At 38.9% G+C, this 17,473-nt stretch overlaps 1 protein-coding gene and 1 pseudogene across 2 annotated transcripts; both read left to right on the top strand.

The window, feature by feature from the left end:
- The first annotated feature begins 7 nt into the window (after window positions 1–7).
- On the top strand, window positions 8–7,142 carry gnptg (N-acetylglucosamine-1-phosphate transferase subunit gamma). Of its 2 annotated transcripts, none has more exons than XM_076298149.1 (10): window positions 8–148; window positions 345–399; window positions 535–657; window positions 754–837; window positions 4,282–4,375; window positions 4,553–4,667; window positions 4,950–5,032; window positions 5,938–6,060; window positions 6,183–6,264; window positions 6,430–7,142. In XM_076298149.1, the coding sequence occupies exons 1-10, from the start codon at window positions 97–99 to the stop codon at window positions 6,516–6,518; spliced, it is 900 nt and encodes a 299-aa protein (XP_076154264.1). In that variant the 5' UTR covers window positions 8–96; the 3' UTR covers window positions 6,519–7,142. The 2 variants fall into 2 exon arrangements, with proteins under 2 accessions (XP_076154264.1, XP_076154265.1); XM_076298150.1 differs by having other exon boundaries at window positions 33–77.
- Window positions 7,143–10,112: 2,970 nt separating this feature from the next.
- On the top strand, window positions 10,113–12,718 carry LOC143138260 (testisin-like; annotated as a pseudogene).
- Window positions 12,719–17,473: the final 4,755 nt, after the last annotated feature.

The raw sequence follows: 17,473 nt of genomic DNA, 5'->3' as shown, positions 1-17,473 counted from the left end.
GTTGTGTGAGTCACGTGCTCAGGTAGCACAAACATGGCTTCAACAACATTCTGATACGGATACAGCAGCTCAGTTGTGTAAGAATACAGTTTGATTATGTGTAATATATATTGGCGATATTTCCACCGACTATGGTTGATTGCATTGGGTGAGTGTCCATTTGTTTATTTCGTGTAACTAACGGCTAGGCAAGGTTGGGGGACTAGGTCTCAAAGTAGCTTAAGAAATAATTTAATTTACCACCTTATTATTGTCATGCGTCATACTGGCAACGTTCTCAGCTTGTAGGCCTCCATAAAGTGTAAAGTAGGCTAATAGTTTCTCGATCCCTGTTTGACTTTTAGTGGATGTCGCATTTTCTGGGAAGATGAAGATAGTGGAGGAGCCCAATACTTTTGGGTGAGCCACAACATTTCATACAAACTTTTAATTAAACGACATGGGCTGTTCCACAAAGAATGTAGGCTATGGTAGGAATGTAGTTAATAACAGGTCATATACACTGTAGATAATTGTCATATATTTTTCTTTCAGGCTAAACAATCACTTCCTTGCTCAAGGTACAAGGCTACAGGCTAGGACCAACCCTTCTCCTGTATCAGGACCCCCACACCTACATCATCTGGCAGGAAAGTGCTTTAGTTACATCGAATCCACGTGAGTGCTAGTGACCATGACTGGTTCATGTACCTGTGTATGTGTGACCTGACCTTTATGGGTGTGGCAGTGTTAACATATGTTGTTTGCTCACAGGTACAAATATGAATTTTGTCCATTCCATAACATAACCCAACATGAACAGACATTCCGGTGGAACGCCTACAGTGGAATCCTAGGGTGAGTAAACATACAGCAATGGAGCATTGAAATGATATGCAAACATCACACAACAGGAACACATTGTTCAAACTGTGAGCCAAACACCTCTAAAACATACTTAGCATTAAACCTGACCTATCCACTACACAAATCATTCACCACCACACAAATCGTTGCCTATAGATTCAACAACTAAACAACTGACAGGATTAATGCAAAATATTAACAGACTGTTTTGAAATCTGATGGGGTTAATGTTAACAACATTAACATGAGTGACAGGGCAGAAGTTGATATTTCTGAAATGTACACAGAAGAAGGTGCTGGATAAACTCTTGAGCCCATAAGAGCAAACAACAATACTCAGATAGATAGATAGATAGATAGATAGATACTTTATTGATCCCTAGGGGAAATTCAAGGTCACAGTAGCATACAGACATACACACACACATTCACTAACAGCAGAAAAAGTAATTAAAAGTATATAATATAAAAAAACACAACTAAGCAATAAGGACTGTAGAAGATAAAGAATATACTAAATATACTAAAATACAAATTATACTAAATAAAACTTAATCTAAATCAATTCTAAAAAACAGTATCCACATTAGGCCTGTCGCGATATTCAATAAATCAATTAATCGCATGATAATTAAAATTAGCTCGATATTTTTTCTGGCCGCGATAAATGCCATTTGCATGCTTGTTTGTTTTCCTCGTCTCTCTCTCTCCTTCTCTCTCTCTCGGGTCCTTAGAGTAACGATGAGTGAACCCTCATGTCAGTCACTTATCAGTCGCATGGTGTGTGGGGAGGCGGAACTGGCGTAGCCTACCACAGAGTGCAGCTAAAGAGCCGCGTGAGAAGTATCCGGTAGGCACTAGGCAGAGAGAAAGCTAGTTGCGAGTTCGAGACAAAAAAGATGGAATTGGTTTCTAAGCCTAACGCGACAGCTGCAGTGTGGGAGCATTTCGGATTTAAACCGAATGCCCGTGGTGAACCACTGAACGTGTGCGAGTCAGTGTGTCGCATTTGTTGGAAAACAGTCGCAATTAAAAGCGGCAACACAACAAATATGCATATGCATCTAAAACACAATCATCCGCTGCAGTTTTCCCAGTTGGGGAAAAAAAAACACAACAAGTGGGCCGTCTTCCTCTTCCCGAGGAAAATTCTCAGAACGACAATATTATCGCTTATCGCAATAATTTCTGAGACAATTTATCGTCCAGTAAAATTTGTTATCGTGACAGGCCTAATCCACATAGTGGGTGATTAATTAATCAGGTGCGCTTGCAATGACTGAAGCAGGGACTGTGGTCCTCTGTGCATAAGGTAAGGTGCTCTTTGTGAATGAGTGTCATGGTGATGGTGCAAATGAGTAAGTCAAACAGTGCAACAGTGCAAGAATAAAGTCTATATATCTATGTATAAATAACTATATTAAGAAAGGTATAAGTGTGGTCACAGTTCGGCTGTGGCATGGAGAGAGGGGTTGTGCAGTAGATTACCCAGGCAGGGGAATCACTATCACCAAAGAGAAAGCATGTATTATAAGCAAAGGTTCATTTTTAGCCTGAATGCTCTGAATAGTTCTAGCCTGGCTAACGTCAGACCTCATCTCATTGAGATGGGGTCTGGGAACTAGACATTCATTTTTACGAATGCCCAGAGCCGTTTATTGGGTGCTACGAATTAGGGATCGACCAATTATCGGCCGGGCCGATTATTAGGGCCGATATTTAGCATTTTTATAATAATCGGTATCGGTCATTTTTTCCACCGATAAGCCGATACTGAAATGGATAAAGAATGAAACGCGCTACTTTGTCTGTAAAGCGTCTCTCACTCCCTGCATTTGCTACTCTGTGGTCGAGAGCACTGTCCCGCCCACTACACTGTCTGATTTGTTAGTTAGCACGAATGCAGCCAATCAGGATCGATGACTGAACACAGAGAAAGTTTAGAATTCTCACTGAGGCATACTGTAGACTGGGCTTCAGCTGTATGGAGCTATTTTTCGAAGGTAAGGAAGGTACCTTACATTGCTGAAGTTGCAATGTGAATCACAATCATCTACACTGAAGTTACAAAAACACCACTTTGTAAGCTATTGTCTCTTTGATCCGGATCAATAAGTAGCCTAAAGCACCCGCCTCCTTCATTTAGCGAATTCCTGATTGATGCACGTTAGTGATATAGCCTACCGTTTACTAGTTAGCCTACAAACTCGGGTGCTGCGTGTCGGGAGTTCTTTGCATCCGCCTCGTCCATTAATTGTGAATAACGGGACACCTCGGCGGACGTTATCCCTTAGGCCTACATAGTAGACAAATCCTAAATTATGCGATAGCGAACGTCAAAAAGTCTAGTTGCTGCTTTTTGACGGACTGTCAGAAAAGACTACAGGCACCCAGGGTCAGCCGTAATTTAATCCGACCTGAACTAAATTGCGTCCTGAGCTGGCTATTACGTGCCTTTTAGGCTCACAGAAGTGTACCTTATAGCCTACATACAGTATGGACACAAATTGCATGCTTAAATAGCCTAAGAACTATTTTAAAACTGTTTTGTTAAACTATTCAACCGTAACACTTGCCATCACGCATGCACCTCTTCCTCTCCCTATCCCTCTCGTGCACTCACACACACGATGGCAAAGCATCTTCTTTGTGACAGGTCCCTTACAAGCACATAGCCCATTGTGTATGTCTATGAAAATAATTGCTATCACTCAGCTCTTGGATTAACATGATACACAGGATTTACACTTGTGATGCAAGTTGATAGACAATTGTGTATCAAAAGAAGAAAGAAAAGTTAGCATAATTAAATGCTTTTGAATGAAAATTTTCAGCATATCGCCATAGCCTAGGCTCTACCCCCCTTTTTGACAACTGAAATATCGGTTTTACATATCGGTTATCGGCCTCCTGTTTTGGTAATAATTGATATCGGTATCGGCCCTGAAAAAAACATATCGGTCGATCCCTACTACGAATGTCTACGAAATGCGTCTGTACGTAGCTCATAACGGCTTCGGTGTGTCGTCATCGTCTTGCTGCCCTCCCTCCGTTTTGTGATTGGTTCCTTCGTTGAGGTGAAAACGAAGTCCATAGAATCCAGGCTGCTTATCAGCGTGAATAAAATCGCGCGCGTAAGGCAGCATGGGAAAACCCAGCCTAGAATAGTTCAGCATCTGAAGCATGAACCAGAACAGTGTTGTTCTTTGTTGGGGGGGTAAGGCTTTAGAGAGCTACATGTCATTGTATGCCACGATACCTGTCTGTCACATCAGCTAGATCCTCATTGGAAGTAACCAGGAGTGACAGCCCTAAGAAATGTTTTAAATTAATGCTGAATATGCAGCTGTGTGGGTTTTTATATGATTTTGTATGATTTAAGCCAATAATCGGATGTCTTATTTATTTCATGGCGTATGCCTTCCGTGTGTGTAGGATCTGGCAGGAGTGGGAGATTCAGAATAACTCCTTCACTGGCATGTGGATGAGGGAGGGAGACTCGTGTGGGAACAAGAACAGACAAACCAAGGTGAAGTGTGTTTTTGTGCATGTCATGCCTCTCATTTTACATAGTCAAGTCAACTTTATTTATATAGTGCATTTCATACATAGGGTTTTTTTTATTGTGGGTGTTTGGCGTTTCTGTGTGTGTGTGTGTGTGTGTGTGTGTGTGTGTGTGTGTGTGTGTGTGTGTGTGTGTTCCCAGGTGCTCATGGCTTGTGGAAACAGCAGTAAACTGGCACGGGTGTCGGAGCCGCAAACCTGTGTCTATTCTCTTACGTTTGAGACACCATTAGTTTGCCACCAGCATTCCCTGTTGGGTAAGTTCAGAAATCAGAACGATTGATCAAAGTAAGGTCAAAACAGAAAATATCCTGTGTGTGTGTGTGTATGTGTGTTGTATGTATTATATCCATATATCACTGTACAAATATGTCCTGATAAATAGCTGGATAGATAGATACTATTGTCCCAAAGCGCTATCATGTTCACAGATTAGTCTGTGCGTGTATGTGTTCTGCTGCAAATATACAATAACCACATTAACATAACGATAACCATGTAAACATAACATATAACATTAATTCCTTTCCCCAACCTAGTTTACCCTACTCTCAGCGAGCAACTGCAGAAGGAATGGGACGAGGCTGAACAGGCTCGATACGACGGTCTCATCACGGACCAGGTAACATTAGCAAAGTTCTTTTAGGCAAGTCCCTCCACTCGACGGCCATATTGCACCGCTTTTTGGGCACTTATCGGGCATCTATTCGAGCAGAAATGGCTTCACGACACCAACCTTGCTCCAGCGGCGATATCACAACACATGATTGGCACAATGTATTCACAACACACCACATGATTGGCACAATATATTCAAATGTCGACTATTTTGCTGCGGAAGGGGCAGGATATGTGTAGACAACTGCCATATTACAAACTAACCCCATTGAGGATTTTGTGAGTGCTGTGTCTCCTCGTTAGAAAGTCTCTGACGTTAGTGCATATAAAACTAAATACAGTGACACCATCACACAGCAACTGCTACATGAGAGCTTTATTGTTTAGTTTAAAGGAATTATGTGGAATTCTGTAGGCTTGAAGTTGTCTTGAACGCAGCCACGTGGCATTCTTCCACTGACTTGCATTGTATATAATACAGCATCACACATGGCACAGTGTGGTGTGTTACAAGAGAGCTGGCCTGGCACTAGCTTGTTTGCATGCCAACTTCAGTGGATACAGTAATTGGTCAATACAGGCGTTTTTGACATTATGTCAAAGCGGTTGTTTCCCCACATTCTTTTGCTATTTATTTTTGGATGTTTTATAGAGAGAGCAAGAGTCTGTCAACGAGTAAAGTTCTCATGCATGGCCTATAGCTATCATTTTGCATGTGGGGGCATTGAGTAGACTCATGTAAGGTCTTACCCATGGTGTTAAATTTAACACCTGTTGTTGGTGTTAAATTTTGCCTTGTTAAAATAGCCTTAGTTAGACTTAAAACGTTGCACTTTGCCCATCATTCAATTGAACTGAATTCAATTACTTCATCTAGGACTCTGTTTCTATCTCTGTCTGCCTGAGTAGGGTTACAGTAAGCTCCTAAGGGACCTTTTTGAGGAGGCAGGATTCTTGAAGCGCACACAGCCAAAACCAGATGAGCCAAAACGCCCCCAGAAGACCCAGCAGACACTGGAGCAATGCAGACAGGTGTGTGTACAAGAGTATGTGAGTTAACTGAAGAAACTCTGATGCATATGGGATTTCGTTAATGTTTGTAAGCTTCAAGCGTGTGTGTATGGTGTGTGTGTCTGTGTCTGTTTTGTTGACAGGACATTGAGAAGAAGAATGCTGAAATCGAAAGACTACGCTCTCTGTTGTCACAACACAACATTTCCTATGATGGGAGCACAGGTAACAGTAAACACACACACACACACACACACACGTCACTCAAACATCCCATAATATTTGTGTTGCATAAGTTACCAGATAAGCTATAAACCATTCCGTGATCTTTTAAACTCATGCACCATCTTGTGTCCTCTCCCACTCTCCCTCTCCCCTTGTGTATTTTAGACAAACCCAAAGCACCGGTGACTGCTAACGCTTTACAGGAACGCCAGCATCTTCGTGGTGACACAGGCCTCATCACTGACCTTCTATGATTGGGCAGCCTGCAGTCTTCACCCACATGCTGCCCAGTTTGCAAACATGACCCAGATGATGTTATCTGGTTGACCACATTTGATGTAGTCATCTTATGTGGGGGAACATTCAAAAGGGACCACGGCCCACACTGATCTGTTTTCATATTCCTGTTTATGTTCCTGTTTATGTTTATGTCTGCCAAATGACATAAACATAAACATGAGAAACTGTCCGTGGCCCACACTGATCTGTTTTCACAGCCACACAGTTAGTGGTCAGGAAGAAGTACAGTGGTTCCGTATTTTTCAGTTTTCTTCCGCCTTCAGCTCTAGTTTTGAAGGAAATAATAGATGGCTTGTTGGTTCTGGCTCATTGCCTACTGATGGAAATGTGTTGTTTGATTGTTTTATTTTTTTTACCAATTTTTTTTGCTTACCCACTGCCACAAGCATGATCCATTCACACAGTCTGTGGACTTTGTGGTTGTTTTTTAACGCACCATTGGGTGGATGCAGGATCACCTGTGGTCAGTGGATAGTCTTTATTGGCTGTGCCCATACCATACAAGAGTGTACATACGTGTGTTTTATCATACAGTAATAGAGTCTGCTTTAATAAACATGTTTCTTATTTACATTTTGTATACTGTAACCTTTTCTCTGTCTTTGTACATTCACGATTGATTAATAATGATTCAATTGAATGACCTTAACTGACAACTGATCCTTGTTGTCTTAAATCCTGATCCTAGCACAGTAGCCTAATTCAGAATGTAGTCTGTTATACTTCTGTGGAGATGGCCAAAATATGTTCAATTATCGGCTCCCTCATAAAATCTCAGATTCGATCTTAAAATTATATCCTTATTTTTTGGAAATGTGAGTTTCAGGTGCACTTATGGGAAGTTATTCACAATATAAATATTAGTGTGTGTATATATGTAGAAAATCTTCTATATCATCAACCATTGTTTATTCAGGGGGAAATTGACTGAGCATTAAGCTCTTTTACAGAAATGCCCTATAACTTTACAAACAAAGAGAATCAAACAAAAACAATGTGCTAGACAGAGCGGCGTGACTTGCCAGTGCACCAAACCAAGCACAGACAGACATGAACAAACAAATGAACAAATAGGCCTAAAAAACAGTAAATTTGAAATATTTGAAATATAATATAATTTTTACTACATATTTTACAACATGCTAAACAAACAGCAAACACATTTTACGATTTGTTTAGCTTTATGTTTAAATCAAGCATTGAGAATAGCCAGATGGCTGAAACGTCTGCTCTTGCAGACTCTGTATAGTCATCTTTTTCAGAGTGCGAACCACTCATAGCCTCACATGTATTGGTTCTAACGCACCTGGACTAAAAAACTGTCATCTGAGGGCAACAATACTTCTTTGCCTTCAAAAGAAAATGTTTTACAGAAAAAATATGTCATGTATAGCAAGTTGATGTATGTCTTTCATTGAAGATAAAAAAGAAAAAAAAGTTGCTTAATATATGCAGAAGTAGATGAAGAAATGTGTGTGAACGTCATCGGAATATTATGTAATGAATATATTATAGGATGGGTTGACTAAACATACATGCTGAACTGAAACTGAACTCTTGCAGTAAATGGCTCTTTCACACCAAAACAAATAGAGGGGCGCAGAACAGCTTTTGTATGTAGTTAACCTTTAATTAAACAGGTTATAGGCTATCTTTGCACTGGATCAATGGTTAAATAAAAGCTATTTGTCATATAGATAAAGAGAGATGTCAAACGGGGGAGAGGTGCCATAATATAAAGATCGAAAAGAAGAATGATCACTCCAATTCCCATCGTTGGTCTACCATGGAAGCATCAAGAACATGGATCCTCGTGTTTGTTATCGTGACTTTCAACTGTGACTATCATTTCTTAAACTTTAATAATTTAAAAATATAATAGGTGTTATTGCAGGTGTTAACTAGTGATATTCACGCAGATCAACAGAAAGAGAGAGACATACCATGGAGCGTAATGGTAAATGGTTAATGGAAATGTCTATGGTTATAAATCAGGGCTGACAGTCTAACATAATTCCAAGTCATTAGACCCATAAAATTGTCCTACAAGCAGTACAATAATGCAAATATATGTTCAGAGATGTATAAAAAGGAGAACATGTCAGCTGTCCAAATTAATTACAAAAGGGTAATTTTCCCAGGAAATTATTTCACTGTTTAGTTTTTTTTTTTTGCCATTTGGCTGTACCAAAACTAATGCTCCCACATGTCTGATCACGCTTAAAAAAATAATAATTCTGTACACACACGACTATGTTTTTTCATGATTCCTTGGCTAGCTTCTCTGAGATTTAACATGCACATCATGGTTAAATAAAAAACAATAATAGTAATAAAAGTAATAATGACATGACAGGTAATGGGTTTAGGAAATAGTGGTGTGGGCATAGAGAGCCTATGTATTTATTTTAGGTAATTTGTTTTGCCTGTCCTTTAGTGAACCATGGTGAGACTTTTTAAATTTTATGCTCTGCATGTTGAATAGTGACCTGATTTTCTACACATTAAAGCACGTCTCTTCAGACTCTAATGATAGACGACATTAACATGTTGTATGTGTCAGTATGACAGAGACAAAAAATCACTCATTACCAAGGGTCACAGTTTGTTTGCATCCATAGCTCATCACAATGACTGTAAGGTTTGGTTAATATCTTTGAAAGGAGGGTAAAGCACAATAGTGATCCAAACAACTGATCTCAATAGTCCAAAGCTCCGTTTGTCTCTCATCTCATCTGTTTATATAATGCCTGTGTGTAAGATGTCATTGTATGATGTCAGTATGACCACTCAGAGTTCAAGTTAGAAACTCTAAGAAAGAATGCTCCAGAGATGTGTTAATTGCTTTACACATACAAACTTACTGTAGCCTGTGTCATTGCATGCTTTAATTGCATTTTATCTGTGGGCTTCTCCAGCATTGAAAACGCCACCATTGCCCCAAATGAAAACATCACTAGTCCTGGTAAAGTGTATGTGTGTGTGTTTGAATGAGTGTGAGTAGTGCCACAGCGTGTTTGTGTGTTTCTTTCTTTGTGAGTGCTGCTGAGTGGCATATGTTTTTGTCTAAATTTGTTGTAAGTTGTAAGTTAGCATAAAACCCAACTAGCATCAGCCCAGCTCTTTTGTAATATCATGATGTAGGTGCCGTTGTAGAGTAAAGAGGGTTGTGTGGATGCGCTACCGAATTCATAGCTCCTTTGAACACAGATTAATCTGTTTCCTCTCTATCATTCAATCATGCATTTAATTCTGCATTATTTGTCTCTTTACCCATCTCAAGATAACACTCATGAAACCACAACTACTCTGAGAAGTACCACTCCTGATGTAAGACCCACGACAACAGCTGCCACCTCTGGCACTACATGGTGTAACTGCTGCAGACAGTAAGTTATAGTCCTATTCATTTCCACTGATTATTCCAAGCAGCAACTTCAACACAAAGCTTTTGAATTCACAATAAACTTGAAATATTCCCAAGTGCTCATCAAATGAAAACTGTAACACTGCGAACAGTGAGGAGGATGGTGAGGAGGATGGTAGAAATGGGGGAAATCCCTAAGGATCGCTGTTGGAGTGGTTCAGATAAAAGTAACATCTTGGGGTCACCAAGTAAAAAAAAAACATCAGAGGTGACCTCCAGGGTAACAGATTATTTAAATGGCACGCCAGGAAAAAAACGCTCTTGTCTTTGTGCCTCGGTTATCTCAGGTTCCTGATCTGAACAGGGAGAAATCCAATCTTAATGGACCCATTAGGTCCTGAGATATGCTATTTTTCAGAAATATGCCAATAAAAAAATGCCTAAATGTAATGTTATCATCCAGAAATGTTGACTAGATGTCCTAAGGATGTCAAAAATGTAAAAACCTCAATAGCTTATTTTTTTAAGGGGTCCAGCCTGATTTTGCAAGTTGTCTCCTTGACTCTTTTTACTTATCTTTAGTGTGCATAAATGTAGAGGGCCTTGTAACAAAATTGAAAACAAAATATTTTCATTATCCGTATAGTGTTGATCACAAATCACCCATGTTCCATATTCATTTATGAATCCACACTTTTACTGTTCAAACATCAATTGTTGTATATAGTTGAGTGGAACCCACTGGAACCCAGACAAATTCCCCAAAAAACACAATACTTTGAAACACACCCATTTGACAAAGGTGTCATCTCCAGGGTTCTAAATTAACACCCGCCAACCCGCCAAATGCGGGTAAAAATTCATTTTGGCGGGTGTTAATAAAAACTTACAAGCCAGTTTGGCCGGTGATGCATGATACATGAGGCTCTGGTCTCGGTCATATATCCCCCTGGCAGTACTTCCTACATTTCCCATGACCACTGTGGCGTAATGCTACGTGATGACGTTTCATACGCTCATTGGCTGCGCGCAGTTTGCAGTGAAACCAGCGAGAGAGACCAGCATAAATGATCATTAAAGCATAAATGATAAACATTTGAAAAAAAAAAAGTTTTAAACATATATTAGGTGTCAGCATTCAGTACATTTTGAATCATGTTTCATCAATGACATGAAGATATGAGGATGATGAACAGATCTTTGAGCTGTCAACAATCAACATTCTCCTCTCCTGTGTAGTTTGTGGCACAGCTCCTCTCAGCAGCAGGATAGTTGGAGGACAAAATGCCTCCGTGGGGAGCTGGCCCTGGCAGGTCAGCCTTGAGAGACCCTACGGTCACGTGTGTGGAGGCTCCCTCATCAACAAGGAGTGGGTGCTGTCTGCTGCACACTGCTTCAGCAGGTGAGGGGCCACAGCATCTTTCTTCTACAGTAGTACACATTTGTTGCTCCTTATTGATCATATTCACCAACAGACAGTCAATGTTTTCATGACTTTGTGAAAGGAGGGCAAGGCTCGTGATGACTGTACCTGGACCACATGACACGATGACACTTACATGCAGTTAATGGTTCTCCCTGTTCATCTATTCCCCCTTCAGTGCCAGTACAAGTGGGTGGACTATCTGGGTCTGGGTCGAGAGTCTTTGTACGGTTCTAACCCAAAAGAAGTGTCTAGAACCGTGGCTGAGATCATTCTACATCCTAATTATGATGCCTCCACATATGAGAATGACATGGCTCTGCTCCGGTTGAGCAGTACTGTCTCCTTCAGCGGCTACATCAGACCTGTTTGTCTGGCGGCCAGCGGCAGCATTTTCCACCAGGGAACAGACAGCTGGGTCACTGGCTGGGGAGCTATCGAAGAAGGAGGTGACAGTTCTTGATCAAGTACTTGAAATCAGTATACTGTTATCCTTTCTGCTAACTAACAACTGTAATAGCCAAGTAATGGGTTTGTAAATTAAGTTAAAATAACTCTGAATAGAAATAAATGTTGTTAGATAAAATGTTACAATGGAAATATATTGGTCAAACAGACTGAAGAATAACACATCTAGTTTTCTTACCATGATTGGACAAGTCTACCATCAGTATCATCAGCAATTATTTACACTTTGCACTTTTATAATAGGGGAACAATGCATTTGCTATTATCGGTCTCACAAAACTGAGCACTATATTTTCCAATCGTTATAAGTTAAGCACTGTCTAACATCATTATAGGTTAATTATTTAAACTTGCCCCTTAATATTAACCCTTTGACTGATGTCCTCCTCCCTGCTCTCCCTGCTCTTTCAGAGGCTCTTCCAAACCCAGGGGTTCTTCAGGAAGTGGAAGTTCCTGTAGTTGACAACAAAGTGTGTGATGAGCTTTTGACATTTACAAAAATCACAGAAAACATGATATGTGCTGGCCTTCGTGAAGGAGGGAAAGACTCCTGTCAGGTATTTGGATTTCTTTCGAGATTATACATCTGTTTAAAGATATTGAACTTCACACCACTCTGTGTGGGTACAGTCTGGGGTGATTAGCTTTGGGAGAGGTTGTGCTCGACCTGACCTACCTGGAGTCTACGCCAGGGTCTCCCGTTATGAGGACTGGATCAAATCCCACATCAGCAGTGACCCACCAGGCTTCGTGCAGGTCATCACCCCTACCCCACTGCTTCCTGTTTCCACCACATCCAGTGGGATCAAAGTCACATGCTCATTCTGCCTCTACATCCTTCTGTCTTTTCTCCTCCTCCCTCTCCACTGATTGGAAATCCTTGTTTATCACAGGAACACAGGACTTTAACATTCTGAATTATGAGTAATGTATTGGCTAAATGTTGCATTTGTATAATTCTTTCATTTCTATGATGCATTTATTATCCATCTATCTAGATTATTATGTTTAGAATAACTATTAAGCATTTCTTAAGCATTTGTAAACTATTACTGAATGCTTTGTTCCTCATTTGTAAAACTACTGTTCCTACATTAATTATCATCAGTAAAGCATTTGTACACACAGTACAGCAGTTAAAATGTTTTACTACATAATAAATGATGCAATAATAATGTGTTAATGAAGTAATATTTCCATTATTTAACAGTTGTTAAGGAATTGTCTATGGTTTATAAGAATGAATGGGTGTTCATATTTAAAAAAAAAAAAAAAAACTATTTACAGGTACCATGCCTTTATAAAAATAATGATTAAACACATGCACTAATTATTAGTTAGGGTGTTTATACATGTTTTATAAACCACTAATACTATAATTCATAGTAATAATATATAATTATACTATAATTAATTGTAAAGTGGATAAGGAGCTGGGCTAGTATGCAGCAGCCTGAAAAGTTGTGGGTTGTTGTGCCATTGAATTGATGTGTAAGTCCCGGATAAAATTGTCTGCTAAATGAATGAATGAATGAATGAATGAAAATGTAACCTTTACAAATCATTTGTAAATGTGTTGAAAGGCATAGAAAGTCTTCTCTTTGGATGAGCCCACAAAATATCCTAAACTAACCACTTGCAACTCCTGAGTTAATCATGAATTATAGTATTAGAAGTGTTTAGAAAACATTTATCCACACCCTAACTAATCATTACATGTGGGTGAATTCGGGTAATCTGGGACAATTTTTGCAATTTAGACTTCTGCGCCTACGATATATAAAGAAAGAGATCAACATCCTATACCTTTCTGTAATCCCCAATATGTTTTCTACACAAATAAGATTAAATAAAATAGATATCATACCCAGAGGAGACATTACACACCTTTTACTGTTCCTTGCACCAAAAAACAAAAATGGCAAGAATTTGATAATTTGGGACAGGTCGCTTGCTAATCTGGGACATTCAGAGACATTCAAATCGAATGGAATATATTTACTTCATGATGCTAAATTTTGATGTTAATGGGAAAAGCTATACCTAGCTAACACTAACCAGACTTTTAGCGTAAACAGACAGTAACAGGCTGTAAATAAAAGAAAATGAATTACATGTTTTAGTTTATACTACTACAATTTCATGAAGTCCTTAATGCATATTTCCCTAGTTTAAACACTTTAAATGACTGTCCCAGATTACCCAAAACATGGCCACATTATCAAACACATTTGATTTAGTGGGACAGACGAAATTTTTTTATTAAAAAATAAATTAAAACTGATTTTTAACACATTGGTGCATATATTGTCTCTTGAACATATCACTAACATATATCAATAACAATAAGGAACCTTCTTTTATTTCTGACAAATTTACATTAATAACACTTAATTAATCTAGTCAAAATCATAAATCACTGACCTTGTCATACCATTCCGGGGGGGGGGGGGGGGGCCCCTGAAAGACATTTGCCCTGCACGTTTCTGTGACCTCACCACCATGAAGTCATGCAATTTCAGTCACGTGACATATATGGTCAACTTATAGAAAGTCTTGATGACTATTTTGTTAGAACAGGAATTAAACCCAATGTCCCAGATTACCCGAATTCACCTATGTAACAACTGTTATATAATGGTAATATACTTCATCGACAAGATATTATTATTGCATCATTTATTATATTAAAAATAATCTATAAACATATTTTAGATATATATGAACAAACCATTTAGAACTGTGTTTACAAATGCTTTACTGATGAAAGTTGATGTAAGAACAATGCTTCACAAATGAGGAACAAAGCATTTAGTAATAGTTTACAAATGCCAGCATGCTTAATTGTGTAGTTATAAAGTGTTACCATTATGTTTATTACAAAACATACGACACAGTAACTACACTGCAATAGACTCATTCTCCTGTAAAATTTCTCCTGAAGTAAATACAATTTGGTAATACAACAACTTACTGACGGATTCGTATTTGTTATTATCCTGTCAGCAACATACTTAAATTGAACATCAACATGGATCACATTATTAAAAAAACACAGCAAAGACCACCAATGTTTTCCCAAAGATAGCTTACAAATTAAAAACAAAGCCTCTTTCTCAGCCATCATTGAAAGCACTGGCTTCTCAGCTCATCCATAACAGTTTTGACTGTCTTTGCACAAGTTGAAATACTTTATCACAGGATAGAAATTCATCTCTGGTTCCTTGCACCCTAATCACTTCCAGCTGATGCCCCCCAGGGGGCACTACTGGTTCTTCCCGTGTAAAATATCTGGTTTCCGATACATTTTTTCCTAACTACAATAAGGTCTCTGAACACACTCCGACCTTGACAAGGGAATCTGCACTTAAAACGACAGCAAAGAACAAAATGGTTCTTAGTTTCCCTTATTTTTCTGTTTCTGTGTACTTGATTAATGGAGATTCTGGGAAGGGATGTTCCACTACGTTCCCATCAACAATTAGTTATATTTACCTCCTAAAGTTAGTTACACATTTGAAACAAAATGTTTTACAAATCAAATGTTGTACAAATACTGTGTAGGCCTACTCTATTTACGGATCAAACAATGTCTGCTAAAGTTGACTAAGAACAGGTATAAACAATAATCTGTTGCTAATTTATTGTAATCTTACAATGAAAACAATGAGGAAAAAATCCAATCTTGATGGAAAAAGGAAAATCTCATAAATAAATAAATATTTGTAGCAAAAACACGTCGCACATAATTATTGGCACCCCTGCTTGTAAAACCTTCTTAAGCCGCCCTTTGCCAATAAAACAGCTTGTAATATTCTCCTATGACACCCCATAAAGTTGGAGAATACAAAGCAAGGGATTTAAGACCATTCGTTACAAAATCTCTCCAGATCGTCCAGATTCCAGGTCCACATTTGTGCATTCTCCTCTTTGACTCACCCCACATGTTTTTCTGTGGAGTTTAGATCAGTGGACTGAGATGGTAATGGTCAAAGCTTGATTTTGTGTTCAGTAAAGTGTGGGCAGCCGTGGCCTACTGGTTAGCACTTCGGACCTGCCGGAGGGTTGCCGGTTCGAACCCCGACCAGTAGGCAGGGCTGAAGTGCCCTTGAGCAAGGCACCTAACCCCTCACTGCTCCCCGAGCGCCGCTGTTGATGTCAAGGCAGCTCACTGCGCCGGGATTAGTATGTGCTTCACCTCACTGTCTGTACACTGTGTGCTGTTTGTGTTTCACTAATTCACGGATTGGGATAAATGCAGAGGCCAAATTTCCCTCATGGGATCAAAAGAGTATATATACTATATATATATAAACCATTTTTGTTTTGATCCCAAGGCCTTTGGGAATAAAAACAGCCCCACAATATTACAGGCCCTCCACCATAATTCTCATTAGGCATGGGATTCTTTTCAGTAGTCATTTTTTCTATGTATGCAAAACCCACCAAAAGTGTTTCTTGCCAAAGAGAGCAATTTTCATTAAATCTGACAATAGTCCACACTTCCAGAAAAGTCACTGTACCATTCAGTAATTCCTGCTGTTTACATTTGTAATTAAATGACTGGAAAGGCATGCCCTCTAAATTATCTATTAGCAGTGAGGTCACTTTTGAAGATTTTTGGGGGGACTTGGTGACAAGATGATACCTTTTTCTGTAACCGTCCAACAGTGGCTCTTATGGAATTTTTTAACTATCTTACCATCCTCCATACTGTGCGTGGGGGCAAGATAACCCAGGATCTTTGTCCAAGCATGTTTGTCGCATTTCCAATTGATTAGAACCTTTTAATTATTGTTGTAACTGTATAGGCATTTTCAACAAATAACCAGTTTCTGACTTACAAATGTCAACACTTTCTTTTTATTTAAATGTAGTGTATTCTCGTCTTTCGGATGTCGAAAAATTATTCGGGATTTAGCCTCTGTGTCACTTTATTTTCATACCTTAGTGAAAAAGAAAGTCATGAACAACTTCTAAAAGTTCACAGACACTCTGATTAACTTAAAGAATAATTGTGGCCAACATATTTGTGTTAAAAAATATTTATTTCTTTATGAGATTTTCCTTTTTCTCAAAATAAATTTGCTTCTCTTCAAGGAAAGCAATTTGATAATGTGGAAAAAGTTCAACAACATTAACATCCTGTTTGTGTGGGTGTGGATTTGGAAATATGGTAATATTTCTCAAGATGCCATATTTTATTAGCCTGTAATATCACTGCCATTGGAAATTACTACTGCTAAAAAATGATTCCACACCAAAACAAATAAAGATAGAAAACAGCCTTGGTTAATCTTTCCCAGGTTATTAATACATGTGTACACTGTGTTCAAAGGCTGCATTAAGGGATTGATGATTACTTAAAAAACTACCAGTCACATTGAAAAAGAGGCCTAAGGTGAGACCACAATCATGTTGACAAGAAAAGGTGTGGGCTGAAAGGAGTGCCAGGAGCTATATAGATTCAAAATGAGAGCAGATTACTTCAACTCTCTCATTGGTCTGCCATGGAAGCATCAAGAACATGGATCCTTGCTGTGTTTGTTACTGTGAATTTCAACTGTGAGTTGCCTCATATCTCATTTTCATGTCTTAAACTTTTGATTTTGGGAATACAGCGGGGAAAATAAGTATTGAACACGTCAACA

The sequence above is a fragment of the Alosa pseudoharengus genome, unplaced genomic scaffold, assembly GCF_046254945.1.
Source record: "Alosa pseudoharengus isolate Yale_2024_CS ecotype anadromous, Long Island Sound unplaced genomic scaffold, YU_APseudo_1.1 YU_APseudo_1.1_scf_21, whole genome shotgun sequence".
In the NCBI taxonomy this organism is placed as follows: domain Eukaryota; kingdom Metazoa; phylum Chordata; class Actinopteri; order Clupeiformes; family Clupeidae; genus Alosa; species Alosa pseudoharengus.
This window is presented reverse-complemented; position numbering and strand designations above follow the sequence as displayed.